Consider the following 14254-nt stretch of genomic DNA (forward strand, 5'->3'; position numbering starts at 1 on the left):
AAGAAAGAAAGAAAGAAAGAAAGAAAGAAAGAAAGAAAGAAAGAAAGAAAGAAAGAAAAAGAAAATGGAGGGGAAGAGAGTGGTGCACGCTTGGATATGTTTCCAGAATCTTCTGTAAAGCTTCTTCACAGCAGGCTAATTCCTCCTCCTGTTTGCTCTCAGGCAGGCCTGGAGACTGACTCCCTGGTGGTTCCTCTCTGCTCGTGGAGGCTTTGCTTTCTTCTGTTACAAATTACTAATCTCACCAGTTTGTATCATGTTCTTTGAATGAAGGACTTTAAAGCTCTTTTATTAGACCACAACAGTATTCCTCAAGTACAAAGGAAAATGTGATCATGCAAATAAACTCTGTTTACAAGGAGCAGTGACTTGTGACGCTCATGGTCCATATTTCAGGTTGAGTTATTGCTCAAAGGCAGTTGCTTGTCTGGCTTGGAGGTAGGTGTTCTCTGTAAGAAATTTTCTACTTGATGTTGCATAACAGCTCCTTGCACACTAACAGAATTTAAATGAAATGGAAGCATTACCGCAGAGTTCCTGTGTCCACCTCTTGCTGTTTGTTAACAGGGATGGATTGGCCTTATGCATAGGAGGAAAGGTGAGGTATTTGTCACTTGGGCAAGTCCTTCTCTGTGAGCCTTATTTCTCCATGTGATGAATGTAATGGTGACCCTGCCCTGTGGGGCTGTTGTGAGGTGTCAACTATGGAAGCAAGTAAATGATACTATATGTTAAAATCTCATGACGAACCACAATGCACCCTATAAGGGTTGGCCATTAACAAAATGCCTGTGCCTCAGTGTCCTCCCAGTCACAAGCTGCCCTGAGCTTGTGTAGCCTTGTCCTTGGTACTCCTCCTGGTAGCCTCTTACAATTCCCACAGTCCCTTTGGGCAAAGGAGGAGTGGACTTCTAGGGCTAAAAGCTGTGTGACCTGGATAGGAAGCAAACCTGTCCATAGGGACTTTTTGAGTGGTGAAAGCACCCATTGTCCACATGAATTGACTTTCTCTCGATTCTCCTTTCTGAAAAGTCCTCCCCCCCTTTTCATTTTATCATTAGGTAGTAATTAGTATTCAAGGGAAATTGGTCTTAATATATTAAAATTGGTTAAGTGCATTTAGACCTGTACCACAGCCAATGTCTTATTGGAAAATGTAATTGGGGACTCTGTGTATGTAATTAATTGAATTACAATTAAGAACTTTCATTAAGCGATACACTGGTACATTAGAGCAGTAAGGAAACACGTTTGACAAGCCCCAAATGCTGTCTGGGCTCTAAGTGAGGGCACAGAGTCTCACACTCTCCCGATCAGCTCCTGGCCCCAGAATGTGCCCTGGTGTCCCCAGTAATGGTTTTGATAATGCATCAGGTGACATTCCTATAGTAATTAGATGGGTGGTGGGTTTCTTCCAGCATCGTGCTCTCTCTCTTGATTCTGGATCTCAGTGTTGGTCAGATTTTCCTGTTCTTAGGTATTCTGCCATGTAAACTGTCCAGTGTTAAGATCTCTGGGGTGGGGGGAGGGGTAGCGGGGCATTATTTTCCCTGAGTTCTGAGCAAAAAAAAGACATATTGGAGGAAGGAGTGGTGGGAATTTTGCCAGCCTAACTTATTCGCAAACCCATCTGAGCCCTGTGTCCCACCCTGCAAACGGTCACACTCCACCTCTCAAGGATAGTTGTGTTCACTTTGATTGTGTATTTGTCCTTTATATGTTGATATTGGATCTCGGTTGTGATCATGGACAACTACAGGGTTGAAGAGTAACCAGCAAAAGACTAGTCCAGTATACTGGAGAGGCAAGGGATGGTGAATAGCAGAGAAAAGAGATTGACCCAGTGTGCCTACAACAGGACGGGGAACAGATCAAGGGGCTCAGAAGCTCCCAAGTCTGCCTTTTAGGTAGAGAAGGCTTAGGTTTAAGTGGAGGGCAAGAGGAATGCAGTCTTGGTCGAGATGTGTCCCCTCCCATCCTTGGACCATTATGGCTCATCTCTGGTCTTCCAGCAAGGTGTTCTGATAAAATTGTTAAATTGTTCATGGCTTACTCCCTTAGATTGAAGCCTCACTCTTATGGGAATGAGAAGGGACATCTGTCTTTTGTGGTTTGCTCTTCTTGTAACTCAAGGTGACTAAAGTAAATCACTTCTGTTCCTTTCACCAAAAGTCTGTACAAAATAAAGGCAGAAATGCCAGACTGGCATGTGCTTTTGCTGCCTGGTAGGCCCAGGTGAGCAGTCAGTGCTTTTGTTTAGCAAAGGTGGCTTTTGAGTGACCATTTTGAAAGGAATCAGCTGCTTTGAAGAAAGGGGAAAATGAGTTAAAACAATGGATAAGAGAAAGTTCTAAGCTAGACACTGCCTATCTGAAGCCCCAAGACAGAACTGCTTGGCACTGAGAAGACCACCCTGAACTGGGCATGGGTACAGGTTGAGCTGAGGGCTAAGCAGGCCCCTTCTGTGGTCTGTTCTTTCAGAAATTCTGCAAACCTAAAGCCTCTTTCTGATCACCTCATAAAGCAAGATTACCTTTATTTATTGAGGGAGAGCTGACATCTCTACATGGGAAGTCCTCCAAGCAGACTGAATCTGGCTCCAAGAGTTTAATCAATTAAGCACAGTGACAGCAAGGATCCCTACTCAGGTTGTAGCATAGCCAATATCCTACTGTGCAATTCTGGTGGCTTTAAAGAGAATACTGCAGAGGGGCCTGTGTGTGCTATAGTATATCACCTATTGATCGTTTTTAGAGACCAGCAGAAATGACTAGCAGCTGAAGGGAAGTGTTTAATAGAGGGGAAGCTTTGGGCTTATGGGACTTTGGGGACTTAAACAGCTTCTGGAGGAAAAAAAAGTGATGGATGCAGAGCTCTGAGCAAGAGTTTTTCTCCATGAGTTACTCAGGCATCCAGTCTGACTGGGAAGAGAGACATTTCAGTCTTGACCCTGATTCCTTTGTTCCAGTAGGGCAGGCATGTTTGTTGTTCATTTACTCTGCAGTGATGGCCTGTGACATTGTATAGCTCCAGCCCATTGAAGGAATGCCTCTTTACCCAAAACAGGTTATGAACAAGAGGATTCAATTCTAGGTCCAGTTTGCATGGGTACATGACTCTAGCAACAAGATGACACATTGAGTCTCACTTTTTTTTCTCACTTGTTTGGGGTTATCACCTGACCTAAAAAGACATTGGGAAATGAAAGACCGTATGGCCATAGTCCTGAACATACAGCATCTAGTATAGAACATACAATACACACTCAGTAAATGCCAGTCTGAATCCCTGTCCTCAGTGCACACCCTCTTTTGAAGGGTCTGGATGGCATGGTGAGTTCTGTAGACCCAGGTGAACTCAGGTTCTGCTGACCACAACCTTCTTGGATCAAAGCTTATGGTTGCACCATTCTGCTGGCAGCTTTTGTTGAACATTTACTGAGTGACAAACATAAGTGTTGAACATTTACTGAGTGTGCCATATAGTGTGGAATTGTCCTGCTTGTGGGGAGTACCTCTCCACAAGGAGACCACAGATACATGAAAGTCACAATGAGAGCCTTCCCCAAAGAGCTACAGGTGTCAAGAGAGAAACCAAGGAAGGTTCTATTTGAAGCATTGACATTTTGAAGAAGAAAGGATGCCCTGGCCAGATGGCACAACCTGAGCATTGACCAATGTGGATAAAGCAGCAGTGGTAGGGGAGTGGGTAGGATTACAAGACTTTGAGATAGAGTGGTGGGGACTATGGTTTGTTTTCCCTTCCCCAGTCAGTTCTTTGCACAGCTGTAGTGGCATCTCGCCTTGCCAGTGAATTTGTATTAGTGGCCACACCCTTTTGGGCATGGTTTCAGGTACAGAGGTGACTTTTTTTTAAAGTAGAGGAGCAGCGAGAGCAAACACACTCTCTCTTGGGTTGTGGAGAGCATCAGAAGGTTAGAGACTGAATCTTCTGGAGCAGGAAAGCCACAGCGGTTATTTACCCTTATCTCTGTAAGTTATTCCCCAATAAAAAAAAAACCTATTTATCTTTTATCTTGAGTCTAGTGAACTCATTTAAACCCCGCCTATCTTCCTGCTTCTACTGGCCAATCAGTGTTTTATTCGTCAACCAATAAGAGAAACATATATACAGAAGGACACCCCCATCATCTCCTCTTTTCTGTATAAATAAAAAGAAAAGTTTTAACTTGAACATAGTAAAATTATATATAACAAAACAGTTATCAAGTAAGAGCTATAGTTAACAATATTTAGTCCATTAACATTTGGCAAAATTTAAAGAAAATACTCTGTCATCTGTCCTATCTTTGTGAGTCTAAAGTTTTATATGTAACATCTTTTATCATAACTAAGGAAAACTTAGCCATAACTATCTGTCTTCAACTCCATCAAAGACCTCAGAAGGATAATATATAAACTCTAGAATTAACAGAGACATCTCACTGCCTGGACAGTCACCCAAACTTTCTTTATAATGCTGGAGCATCCATCTTCAGCCCATAGGCCACAGTGTGTCTGGCAGACTTCTCAGTGAAGCAGGAAATTTTAAACTGTCCACCTGTATTGGCAGTTTGTCAGTCATTTTTCTCTGTGTCCTGCAGAATGTCTGGCAGACTCTTCCATGAAGCAGGAACCCTGTCCCATCTTGTTTTGGCAAATTCAACAGTCACTTTCCTGTAGGTCCTGCATTGTCCAGTTTGGACAGCATACAGTCAAACAGTCCAGGCAAGAGCCGTTTCTTGCCCAAATGGCTCACTTGCCACGTCGAAGGCGAACTCCATAGTGAGTTTCTTCGATGCCCATCATCCTCTCCCTGCCTTTAGACTCTCTCTTCTCTCCTCCCCCGTTCTTCTCCCCACCCTTCCCCTTTCCCCTCTCACCTCCTCCCCTTCTCCCTCTCTTCTCTTGCCAAAGGCAAGCATTTGCTCTTTTCTGAACACTCACTCTCTGTGTACTCCATTGTTTTCTCATCCTTTTTCTCATAATCAAAGAACCCTCCCCCCTCAGTCCCTGCACTGGCCCAGCATCTACCCTGTGGTGTGTATTTCCGGGTTGGAATGAACAGGTCATCAGGATGGTATCATGAGAAGTTGAAAAGTGAGGATGTAACAGAGGACATTTACCTTCTGGTTGAGTTCTAGGGATTTTACAGGAGACTGAAGTTGTTTTAACTTGCACTAGACTAAGCCTTTTAGACTTGGTCTGAGACCCACTGTGTGAACTTGAAAGTCCTGTGTAGCTTGCTCTGTGGATATAGGAAAATTGCCAATAGCATACAGTGAGTTCATCTGAGCTTTGACTTAATGACTAGTGCCTACTTGTTTGAAAGAAAGCCATGTGCCTCTAAATGTTTCCCTTGGTGCCTATAAAATCATGTGTGTGAACTACTTTTTCAAGTGGAGGATTGTAGTTAGCCTTGGTTCTCAGCACTGAGAGCAAACGGTTACTTGAAATGTGTGTGCACACTTCTAGCTGGTTTGCTGTCAGGATGCAGCACATTCACACAGGCCTGATGCCACTTCTGTGTCCCATCATGGTGTCCATGGCACCAAGTTAGCAGTTCTCATGCTTCTTGCATTAGAACCCCTTTATAAACTTAAAAGTTACTGAGGTGGGACTTGGGGTGAAGCTTGGAATTAAATGTTTAGTTATTCAGGACCTCAGGTTCAATCCCCAGCACCAAAAAGGAGTGGAAACTATTTGTTTTGTCATTGTGTATTATTTTGATTTGGCAATTTTTGTTTCCTGTTTTATTTGTGTGATGGGGGGGTGGGAGCAAGTTGTGTCTATGTGACTTAGGCTGGCCTGGAACTCTCAATCTTCCTGCTTCTGGCTCCTAAATACTGGCATTACAAGTATGTGCACCACCTGACTTATAAAAATGTATTGAAGACTATAAAAAATTTATTTATTTATTTATTTATTGCCTATACTTACAAATTTGCCTTTATTTACAGAAATTTGTGTTTATTAAGTCATTAAAAAGAATAGGTATGTTAGCATAAACATTTTGTGAAAAAATAACTAGACTTTCTTTGAAATTTTAATGAGAATTTACTTCCTTTCCTCCCCACCCCACTCCTATCCCACTCCCAGCCCCCAGCTCTGAGGCAGGATGTCTTGTAGCCCAGACTGACCTTGAACTCTTTGTACTGAGTGTGACTTCAGTGTACTAGGATTATAGGTGTGCACTTCTATGCCTGGTGTGTGCAGTGCTGGGGTGTCCTGGTGTCTGTGTGCCCAGGGCTTTGGATATGCTAGGCAAATATTCTGCCACCTGAGCTGCAGCCCAGCCCTGTTTTACGTTTTTGCACATTCCTGTCTGGCTAATAGAATATCCTAGGTCTTCATATCTGCTTCTGTACTCAGAGTGTTACAATACACTATTTGGGTTGTAGTATAGTAAGAGGATTTGTCCTAACACAGATACATTACTGAAACAGTGGAGAGAATTCCATACCCTTTTCAGATAATTGTTGGTATTAATTTTCATTTATATCAAAATTCAAGTGATAGTTTCCTAAAGGTTAATTGCAACATGGAATCAGAAGTCTTTATTGCAATGTGCACTTGTAAGGGAATGAACGTAAAAGGCAAAAGATGTTTTACTGTTACTATGAAAACAGTATAGGACCATGGGGCCCTGAAGGGAGCTTTTAGATAGATGTGCCCACCACTAGCCCAGACCTGCACTTTGAAGATCTCTGATTTTGAATTCACTATTCTAGCCATATTCTTGTGTCCTAGGGTCAAAAGGGTGTACATAGGGGTATAGGAACAGCTTTTAGCATAACCCAAAAAGAAGAGGATGAAAACAGCAAAGAAACACACAGATTCCAGAGCCTGGTGATCCTGTCCCACTTGTTCTGAACCCATAGTGAGTGGCCAAAAGTCAGGGTGTTAATGTACATGTAACTTTATATCTGTGGTCTGTCCCACATACCCACTCTTTCTTCCGTACTGCAGAAGCTAGGATTGCCTTGGACTTGGTTCCTTTATTGCCTCTCTGCTTCCCTTTGTGTTGCTCACCCCAGCCTGTTTGACCTTTCTTCCTGAGACAAGGACCAGACTCCATTCCACAGTCCTCCTGATTTTATTCCAGGGAATTAGGCTGCTTCCTCTAAGATTCTCTGTTGTCCCCAGACCCTTGCCAGTTACACTGTGCCAGAGCCTTCTTGTGCTCTGGTGCTCAAGTCACTACTAAGCCCCACCCCAAAATTCGGTCTCTCACATTCAGCCTTGAGTTACTGCAACGTGAGCGTTTTGACACAATACATTATGGTAATGCACAGCACATAGAGACATTAACACTCATGACTTTGACAGAGTACACTGTGAAGTCTTTGAAGGCACCATTACAATTTATCTTGTCACTCATGAGAAGATTCAGTTCAGCTTTAATGTAGATGAACACAGTGTGGCTTTTGTCTTATTTAATTGCTTGTGACCTTTTTAATTGCTAATTTAACAAAATACCAAAGAGTTATATTTCAATTAAATTAATGATTTGGGGAGGGTTTTGTGTGTTTGTTTTTAAAACATTTTGGTTCTGTACTTTTCACTTTGAGAAGATAAAAATGTCATCTTGAGCATAAATAGGGCTTTCATGTGGAATTGGTAGTGCGATAATGATTTCCATACGCAAACGGCATAATACCAAGTATCTTGCATGTGTGGTTGAGTTCCACCTTCTCCAAGGTACAGACATGCAAGGTTTACACACTAACCCATTACATTTTTCTGGTCCCCAAACGCACTGCTAATTCAGTGCTTCACTTGAGATAGCTGCCTGGAGATAAAGTGCCAGTGCAGATGCCGTTCACTGGGCTTGTCTGCTTGTCCTGTTCTTTTGTGTTCTGTAGCTGGGTCATAAGTTCCTGAGTGTCAAGACCCTTTGCTACCAGTACCTTCTCACAGTCTGCCCTGCTGGATGGGTGAGACACATGTACACACAGATAAGTCCTACACTCAGTGGCACTCCTGGGCCCACTTGAAAACTGGCAGTGGGGCTTGAAGCTACTATTTCAGCAGATGACCTGCTTAGAATGAGCAGCTGAAACTGGAGGGAATGCAAGACAGCACCTTCCCTGCTCCCTTGATGCTGTACCTTCCTGATCTTAAGAGCTGGAGTGGCCCTGTCAGCAGGGCATGGCTCAGAACTCACTCAAGTGTAAGGAAACCTAAATCCTCAATGGGAAGTGAATTTCCCCTGGCAGAGAGGAGAAGGTCAGTGTGTGAAGCATTAGTGTTGAACCAGCTCCAGCTATGAAAGTCTAAAATTAATAGAAGGAAATTGACAAGCCTTGCTGGTTATTCCATAGCTTAAGACCTTGACTAAAATCCTATCATCTTATCTGCCCGTTATTAACATTTCAGCAAAATATAAAGTTTTCATTAATCTCCCACAGTAAAGTTAGCCATGAAAACTGGCACTTGTTTGAGCTTTTAGGACACATTAGCTGGTGTATTAAACAGAATATGTCATTCTTCAGCAGCTTCTGTAAGAAGCTAAATCAATTTCCAGCCATATTTATGCACCACTTTATCTAAAAGCATCTGAATTATCATTTACAACTAAGATGCTTTATTAGCAGCTGGCATTGAAATTGCTCAGTAAAAAAATGTATGTCACGTGTAGTAATTTTTAAATTGGTTTTAATCCAACATCATAAAATGTAAAAATCTCAAGTATGGGATTTTGCTGTTGTTTTATTTTAGTAATTGGCATTTTAGCATAATGGGCTATTACTCTTTCCAAATCAAATACCTGCAATGTTTAGAAAATACCAATTAGTTACAGTTCCAGAACTGTGGAACTCAGGGCTAAGCTCTAATGCATTATTCTCAGCAAAAATGGCTGAGATGGACTTTAGTGTTTAAGAAATAAAGAATGTTTTCTTTATAATTTTCACATATAAAAGTCCTAAGATAGAAATGAATGCTTTTGGCAGTTATGTTTCTATTTAAATGTAGTTTGAATAAAATAAGTGACTCTACTGGACTTTGCTGCCAGCCTTCATTCTGATGTCACATTTCCCAGGGGACATTGAGGACCATGATCTGTCCCAAATTCCTGGTGCTTCAAAGAATGAAGGCAGTCAACAGATGGTTCTTGCCGAGGTGGCATGTCACTCAGTTTGTCCTGCAGTGGGACACTGGTTAAGTCATCACCTCCCATTGCACTTGCACTAGGCTCCTGCCTTCTCTGAAAAAAGGAAAAGGAAGGAACTGACTTATCTAAAAAGTCAGCCTATAGGCAAAGAAAAGCATGGATTTGTCAGGCTTTGGAGATACCCAAAGCTAAAGGTTTCCAGCCCATGAACTTCATCTGAAGAAATTCTGGAAGTTTGCCTGTGGTTTGCCTTTATCTAGGGTGGCCTTCAGATATGACTTAGCTTCTCACCAGTTTAAGACAGTAAATTCCAGAACCCTCCATGTTGTCATGAGGCTCAACATGAGTAAAGTACTTGACATCATGGCTGACATAGATAGCAGACTGTCCATTATTTACTTAGAAATTTAGTGTGAGCACACCAGTTGCCTGTACTGTTCTCAGGAAAAAGCATAAAAATGAATAAGAAACTTCACTGACCTTTGTGAAACTTCCACATAAGGACAAAGCAAGCATTAAGCAGTTCTAGGACAAGGCTGAGTACAAGCCCCTCTGGCTACTGTTAATCATTTTATGTACTAGATTCTTTACATGAATGTTGATGTTCTGTGAATGTCAAAGACAAGTTCACAGAGGTAGTCACTCACCTAAGATCACACAGCAAATTAGAGGTAGAGGTGGGAGTTGAACCAGGTCTGCGCAGCTTCAGATCCAGTATATACCAGCTATTGTAGATGTGTGTCAGAGCCATTGAAATGGATTTCAAGGAAGTGGTGACGTATGAGCTGACCTGGGGAAGGGGAAGATTTTGGGTGTTACGGGGTAAATCTGAAGGAGGACTCTAGGCCGTGAACAAGACCCAGCAACTGGACTTTGGAATTGTACAGACTCTGGGGGCTGACGATCGTCTGCTGTTGCCTGATTGTAACCTTGGACCTAGGAGCTGTCTGCAGTTTGGGAGGATCTGAGAGAGGCATCATGAGGACTGATAAGAGATTGGAAAATTGTTCAACCAGTTAATAAGCTGCCCTGCCTCCGCTGCTGGCTGTAGAAAGGGCTTCATTCAAGACTCCTGGGTTCCAGGGAAAGTTGTAGAGCACTGGCTTCCCATTTGTCACCCATGTCACATCCCATGGAGTGAGTGAATGAGCGAGTGAGCAAATGAGTGAGCGAGTGAGCGAGCGAGTGATCAGACCTCTAGATAAATGAACCAGAAGGTCTTGTGATCAGATCACAGAGGCAGCCCAGAAGTCCCAAAGCCAGCAAGAGGCTCCTGCCTGAGACAGGGGAAGCTGAGAAGTGCAGGGCAGGGGCTGCTAAGCAGGTTGGGGATTTGGAAGGGGCAGGGTTCTTCAAGGAGCATGGGTAATGTCCATAACCACCACATTCCCAGATTTTGACCAGCTTTGTAGAGACCAAGCTGCTTGAGAGCATGAGCAGGGTGTTTCCACTCTTTTCTCCCCACTGCCCAGCCAACAGCCTGCCTTGGAATAGGCAATGTTTGTGGAATTAACTGTTGAATGATTAATACGTTAGCATTCTCTGTTTACTGGGATAGCATTATTAAGTCATCACTCAGCCTTTTCTCCTCCAAATTAAATAGCCCGTATTATTTTAATTTATCCCAACGCACTTTAAGCAGACACATTTGCCAAGCCTCATGTGTCTTTATGTGTTACACTGTTCTTTTCCTCCCCCCCAGGTTCAAGGGCAGACGGAGTTTTTGAGGAAGACTCACAAATTGACATCGCTACAGTACAGGATATGCTGAGCAGCCACCATTATAAGTCATTCAAAGTCAGCATGATCCACAGACTTCGGTTCACAACTGATGTGCAGTTAGGTGAGTGCATGAGGAGATGCAGGCAAAGCAGCAGCGTGCAGCTTTCATGTGACCTGAATGACTAAAGAGAATTTGTTTTCTGAGGAAATGTTAAACAGTGAAATTTAAAATACATCCTTTTCCCACCCAAGGGAAAAGGCTGTCTTCTTTATGAGGCAGAAGGCTAAAAAGAGAACTTACTTGAGACTGTCCTCAAACTGATGGGCCTATGGGAAGTTTCATGGCTCCTCTGCTCTGGGGATGTCCTCAGAGCTTCTGGGGTGCTGCTGCGCACCTGCCTTACGCCCCAAGTTCATAGCTTCCTCATTCAGGAAGCTTCTCAGTGACTTCAGGGTTATATTTGGGTCTTACTAGAAAATCCAGTACTCACTTTCAACAAGTGTCTGGGCTTGATTTGTTCTGATTAAGCACTAAATTTCTGCTTTTGCTTATTCCTAACAGGGATAGATAATTCACCATAGTCAACATGGTATTAATACATCATCATGGCTGCTTTGTCTAGATGTCCACCACTGTGTCTCAGTCACTGCCAGTTGTTTCCCTTGCACTCTGTACTACCTAGAAGGTGGCAGTTTTTGCCTCCCCACTTGACAGAAGCAGTAATGAGGGACAGAGATAGCCTCATGCCCAACTTACACAGGCTGGTGGTAGTGTCCTGTGGAACCCGGGTCTGGCGAGGCCATATCCTCTGTCCCCTAACAATGGAGAGAGAAGAAGCTGGGAGGACACCAAGCTCAAAAAGTGAGGGAGTTGGATTGTTACCCTGCCATATCTCTCTCCCATAGGTCCTTGTTTGCCTGTTTTAGAAGGAGATAAAGATTGAATCTAATTCTAACATTGCTAAGTTTATATTTCTCATAATAAAATCTCTGATATTGGCATTAATCTAAATCTAGCTAATATGTCATGACCCTCCAAATGTTCCTCCAGTATTCCTGCCCAACTGTATGTGTGTATACAGATGTGTAAGCCTGGAGAGGTTAGAGGTCAACCTCAGGTGTCTTCCTTCAGTTGCTCTCCATCTTACCTTTCGAGAGAGGGCCTCTGACTAACCCTGAGCTCAACAATTTGGCTAGACTGGCTGACCAGCAAGCCCCTGTCTCTGATACCCCAATACTGGCTTTTTACTTGAGTTCTGGGAATCTAAACTCAAGGTTGTTATCACAAGCACTCTACAGACTGACTCTTCTCCCCAGGTCCCTTCTTAGCTTTATTAACAGGAGCTTGCCATATACTAAATGTTCAGCTTTGTAGTTAAGAGATGGGCAGCTAAACCTCAGTTGGCTTAAGACTGTGACTTCCTCAGTAACTGCCATGTAACCTTAAGCAAGGCTCTCTGTCTCCCTGAGCCTCGGTTCTGCCCTGCTCCAGGAGCTCAGACAGAGCTATATAGTAAGATCCTATCTCAAAAACAAAATTAAGAACATAAAATTAGTGAGTGCCGTATGCCCTAAGGGTGTTCATTTCTGATGTCTCTGAGAAAATGCAAAGACTGCCCAGAAAGAAGGAGGGTGTCAAGAGCTGTCATGAGCTCAGGTAGAGCATTTGCCCAGCCTGCTCAAGTTCAATGTCTCCCTACCCCCCAAAAAAGGGGATTGACTTCTGCCTGTAGTTTGAATGAAAATAGCTCCATAGGCCCCTAGAGAGTGGCATTATTAGGTGTGGCCTTGTTGGAGGAAGTGTGTCACTGGGAGTTGGTTTTGAGCTTTCAGATGCTCAAGTGGGGTCCAGTGTCATGTTCTTCATGCTGTCTGCTGATCCAGATATAGAACTCTGAGCTGTCTCTCCAGCACCATGTCTGCTGGTGTGCTACCATGCTTCCTACCATGATGATAACAAACTAAACCTCTCAGCTGTAAGACAGCCCCAGTTAAATGTTTGCTTATAATAGTGGCTGTGGTCATGGTGTCTCTTCACAGCAATAGAACTCTGACTAAGACAGTCTCCTCCCAAATGCTCCAGACAGGCCTGTTGGTGTATGTGGTTTCTGGAGGAGCTATATTTTTCTAGAGCTCAGCTTCTTGGCCCATGTGGGTTCACATTACTGAACATGGAGATTTAAGATTTGATGATAGTAAAAGGTTTCTGAATATACAACTAAAACATGATTCAAAAACCAGTATGTAATGAATCTGAGGGGTTTGCCATGTTAGATCACCTAATGTCACTGCAACCTTGTTTATGAGTACCCATCGTCTGTTCATACTGTCTGTCACACCACCTCATACCAACAATGTGACAGGAATACCTCAGCTCAGATCTGAGCAGAGTATTACTTGTTATAAATTACTGCGTTTGTACTACACATAAATTTTTTTCGGGCTAGAGAATAGCTCAATGATTAAGATCATTTATGCTTTTCTAGGGACCAGGGTTCCGTTCCCAGCACCCATATGGTAGCTCATAGCCATCTGTTAATTCAGTTCCAGGTGTTCTGACATCATTTTTTGACCTGCACACGTGTTGGCCATCTGAATGCCCTAAGATTATTTTGAGGCATCAGGCCGGTGTGGAACATTTGAGAGGAGGCCAGTCTCCCTCCCACGTCTGTATCATGATAAAGTTATCAGCAACAAATGCTGGGATCATACACTTGTCACTCAGCACTGAGGGCTGTAGGAAGAGTTGGGGACTATAAGAAGTCACCTCCAGTGCCTTTGGAAGGATAAACAGACATCTTCAGTGGGTCTGGGTAGCACTGAACTTCCAGGTGCCCGGGATAGGCATCTTGGTACAATTATTGAATTCAATGTGCTGGCTGTAACTTCCACACCTGACAAACCCATCCTCAACTGTTCCTCCACCTTATTTTTTTTTGAGATAGAATCTCTTGCTGAACCTGGAGCTTGCTAACTTGACTGTGCTCTCCAGCAGTCCAGGAATCCTTTTGTTTCTGCCTCCCTAACATTAGGAATACAGCCATGCACTGCCACACCTGGACTTTTCACATGGATTCTGGAGAGTCAAACTCATGCTTGCACAGAAACCACTTAACCAAATGAGCTTCCTCCTCAGCTTCTGGGTCTGCTTTTTCTGATGGCTTCTTTCTAGGAAATCCTATCAGTAGCTTAACTGCCTCATGACAGGTCAAAACAGGATGTTCCACAGGCACACCTTCTCTGTCTACAATGGGAGAAACAGTGCCTGGAATGACCACAGACCCCAGGCCTGTCTCCCACTCTTCTCCAAAGGCAAAAGGACAAACTTGTGTCCACCTGATTCTGACCTACAAATTCATCGCAAGAAAGAAAGGCCACGGAGTCTGTGGTCGCAGGAGCAGGGCTCTGTACTCAGCAC

General features: G+C 43.3%; 1 protein-coding gene across 7 annotated transcripts in view; it reads left to right on the forward strand.

Annotated features, from left to right (window-relative positions):
• Mapkap1 (MAPK associated protein 1) overlaps positions 1–14254 on the forward strand; it is a 218143-nt gene that overhangs the window by 163198 nt on the left and 40691 nt on the right. For all 7 annotated transcript variants that reach the window (XM_027423729.2, XM_027423728.2, XM_027423732.2 and 4 more), the window contains one exon: positions 10817–10957. In XM_027423729.2, coding sequence (XP_027279530.1) covers positions 10817–10957 — 141 coding nt within the window. The remainder of the gene's footprint in view (positions 1–10816; positions 10958–14254) is intronic.

The sequence above is a fragment of the Cricetulus griseus genome, chromosome 6 (genome assembly GCF_003668045.3).
Source record: "Cricetulus griseus strain 17A/GY chromosome 6, alternate assembly CriGri-PICRH-1.0, whole genome shotgun sequence".
NCBI lineage: Eukaryota > Metazoa > Chordata > Mammalia > Rodentia > Cricetidae > Cricetulus > Cricetulus griseus.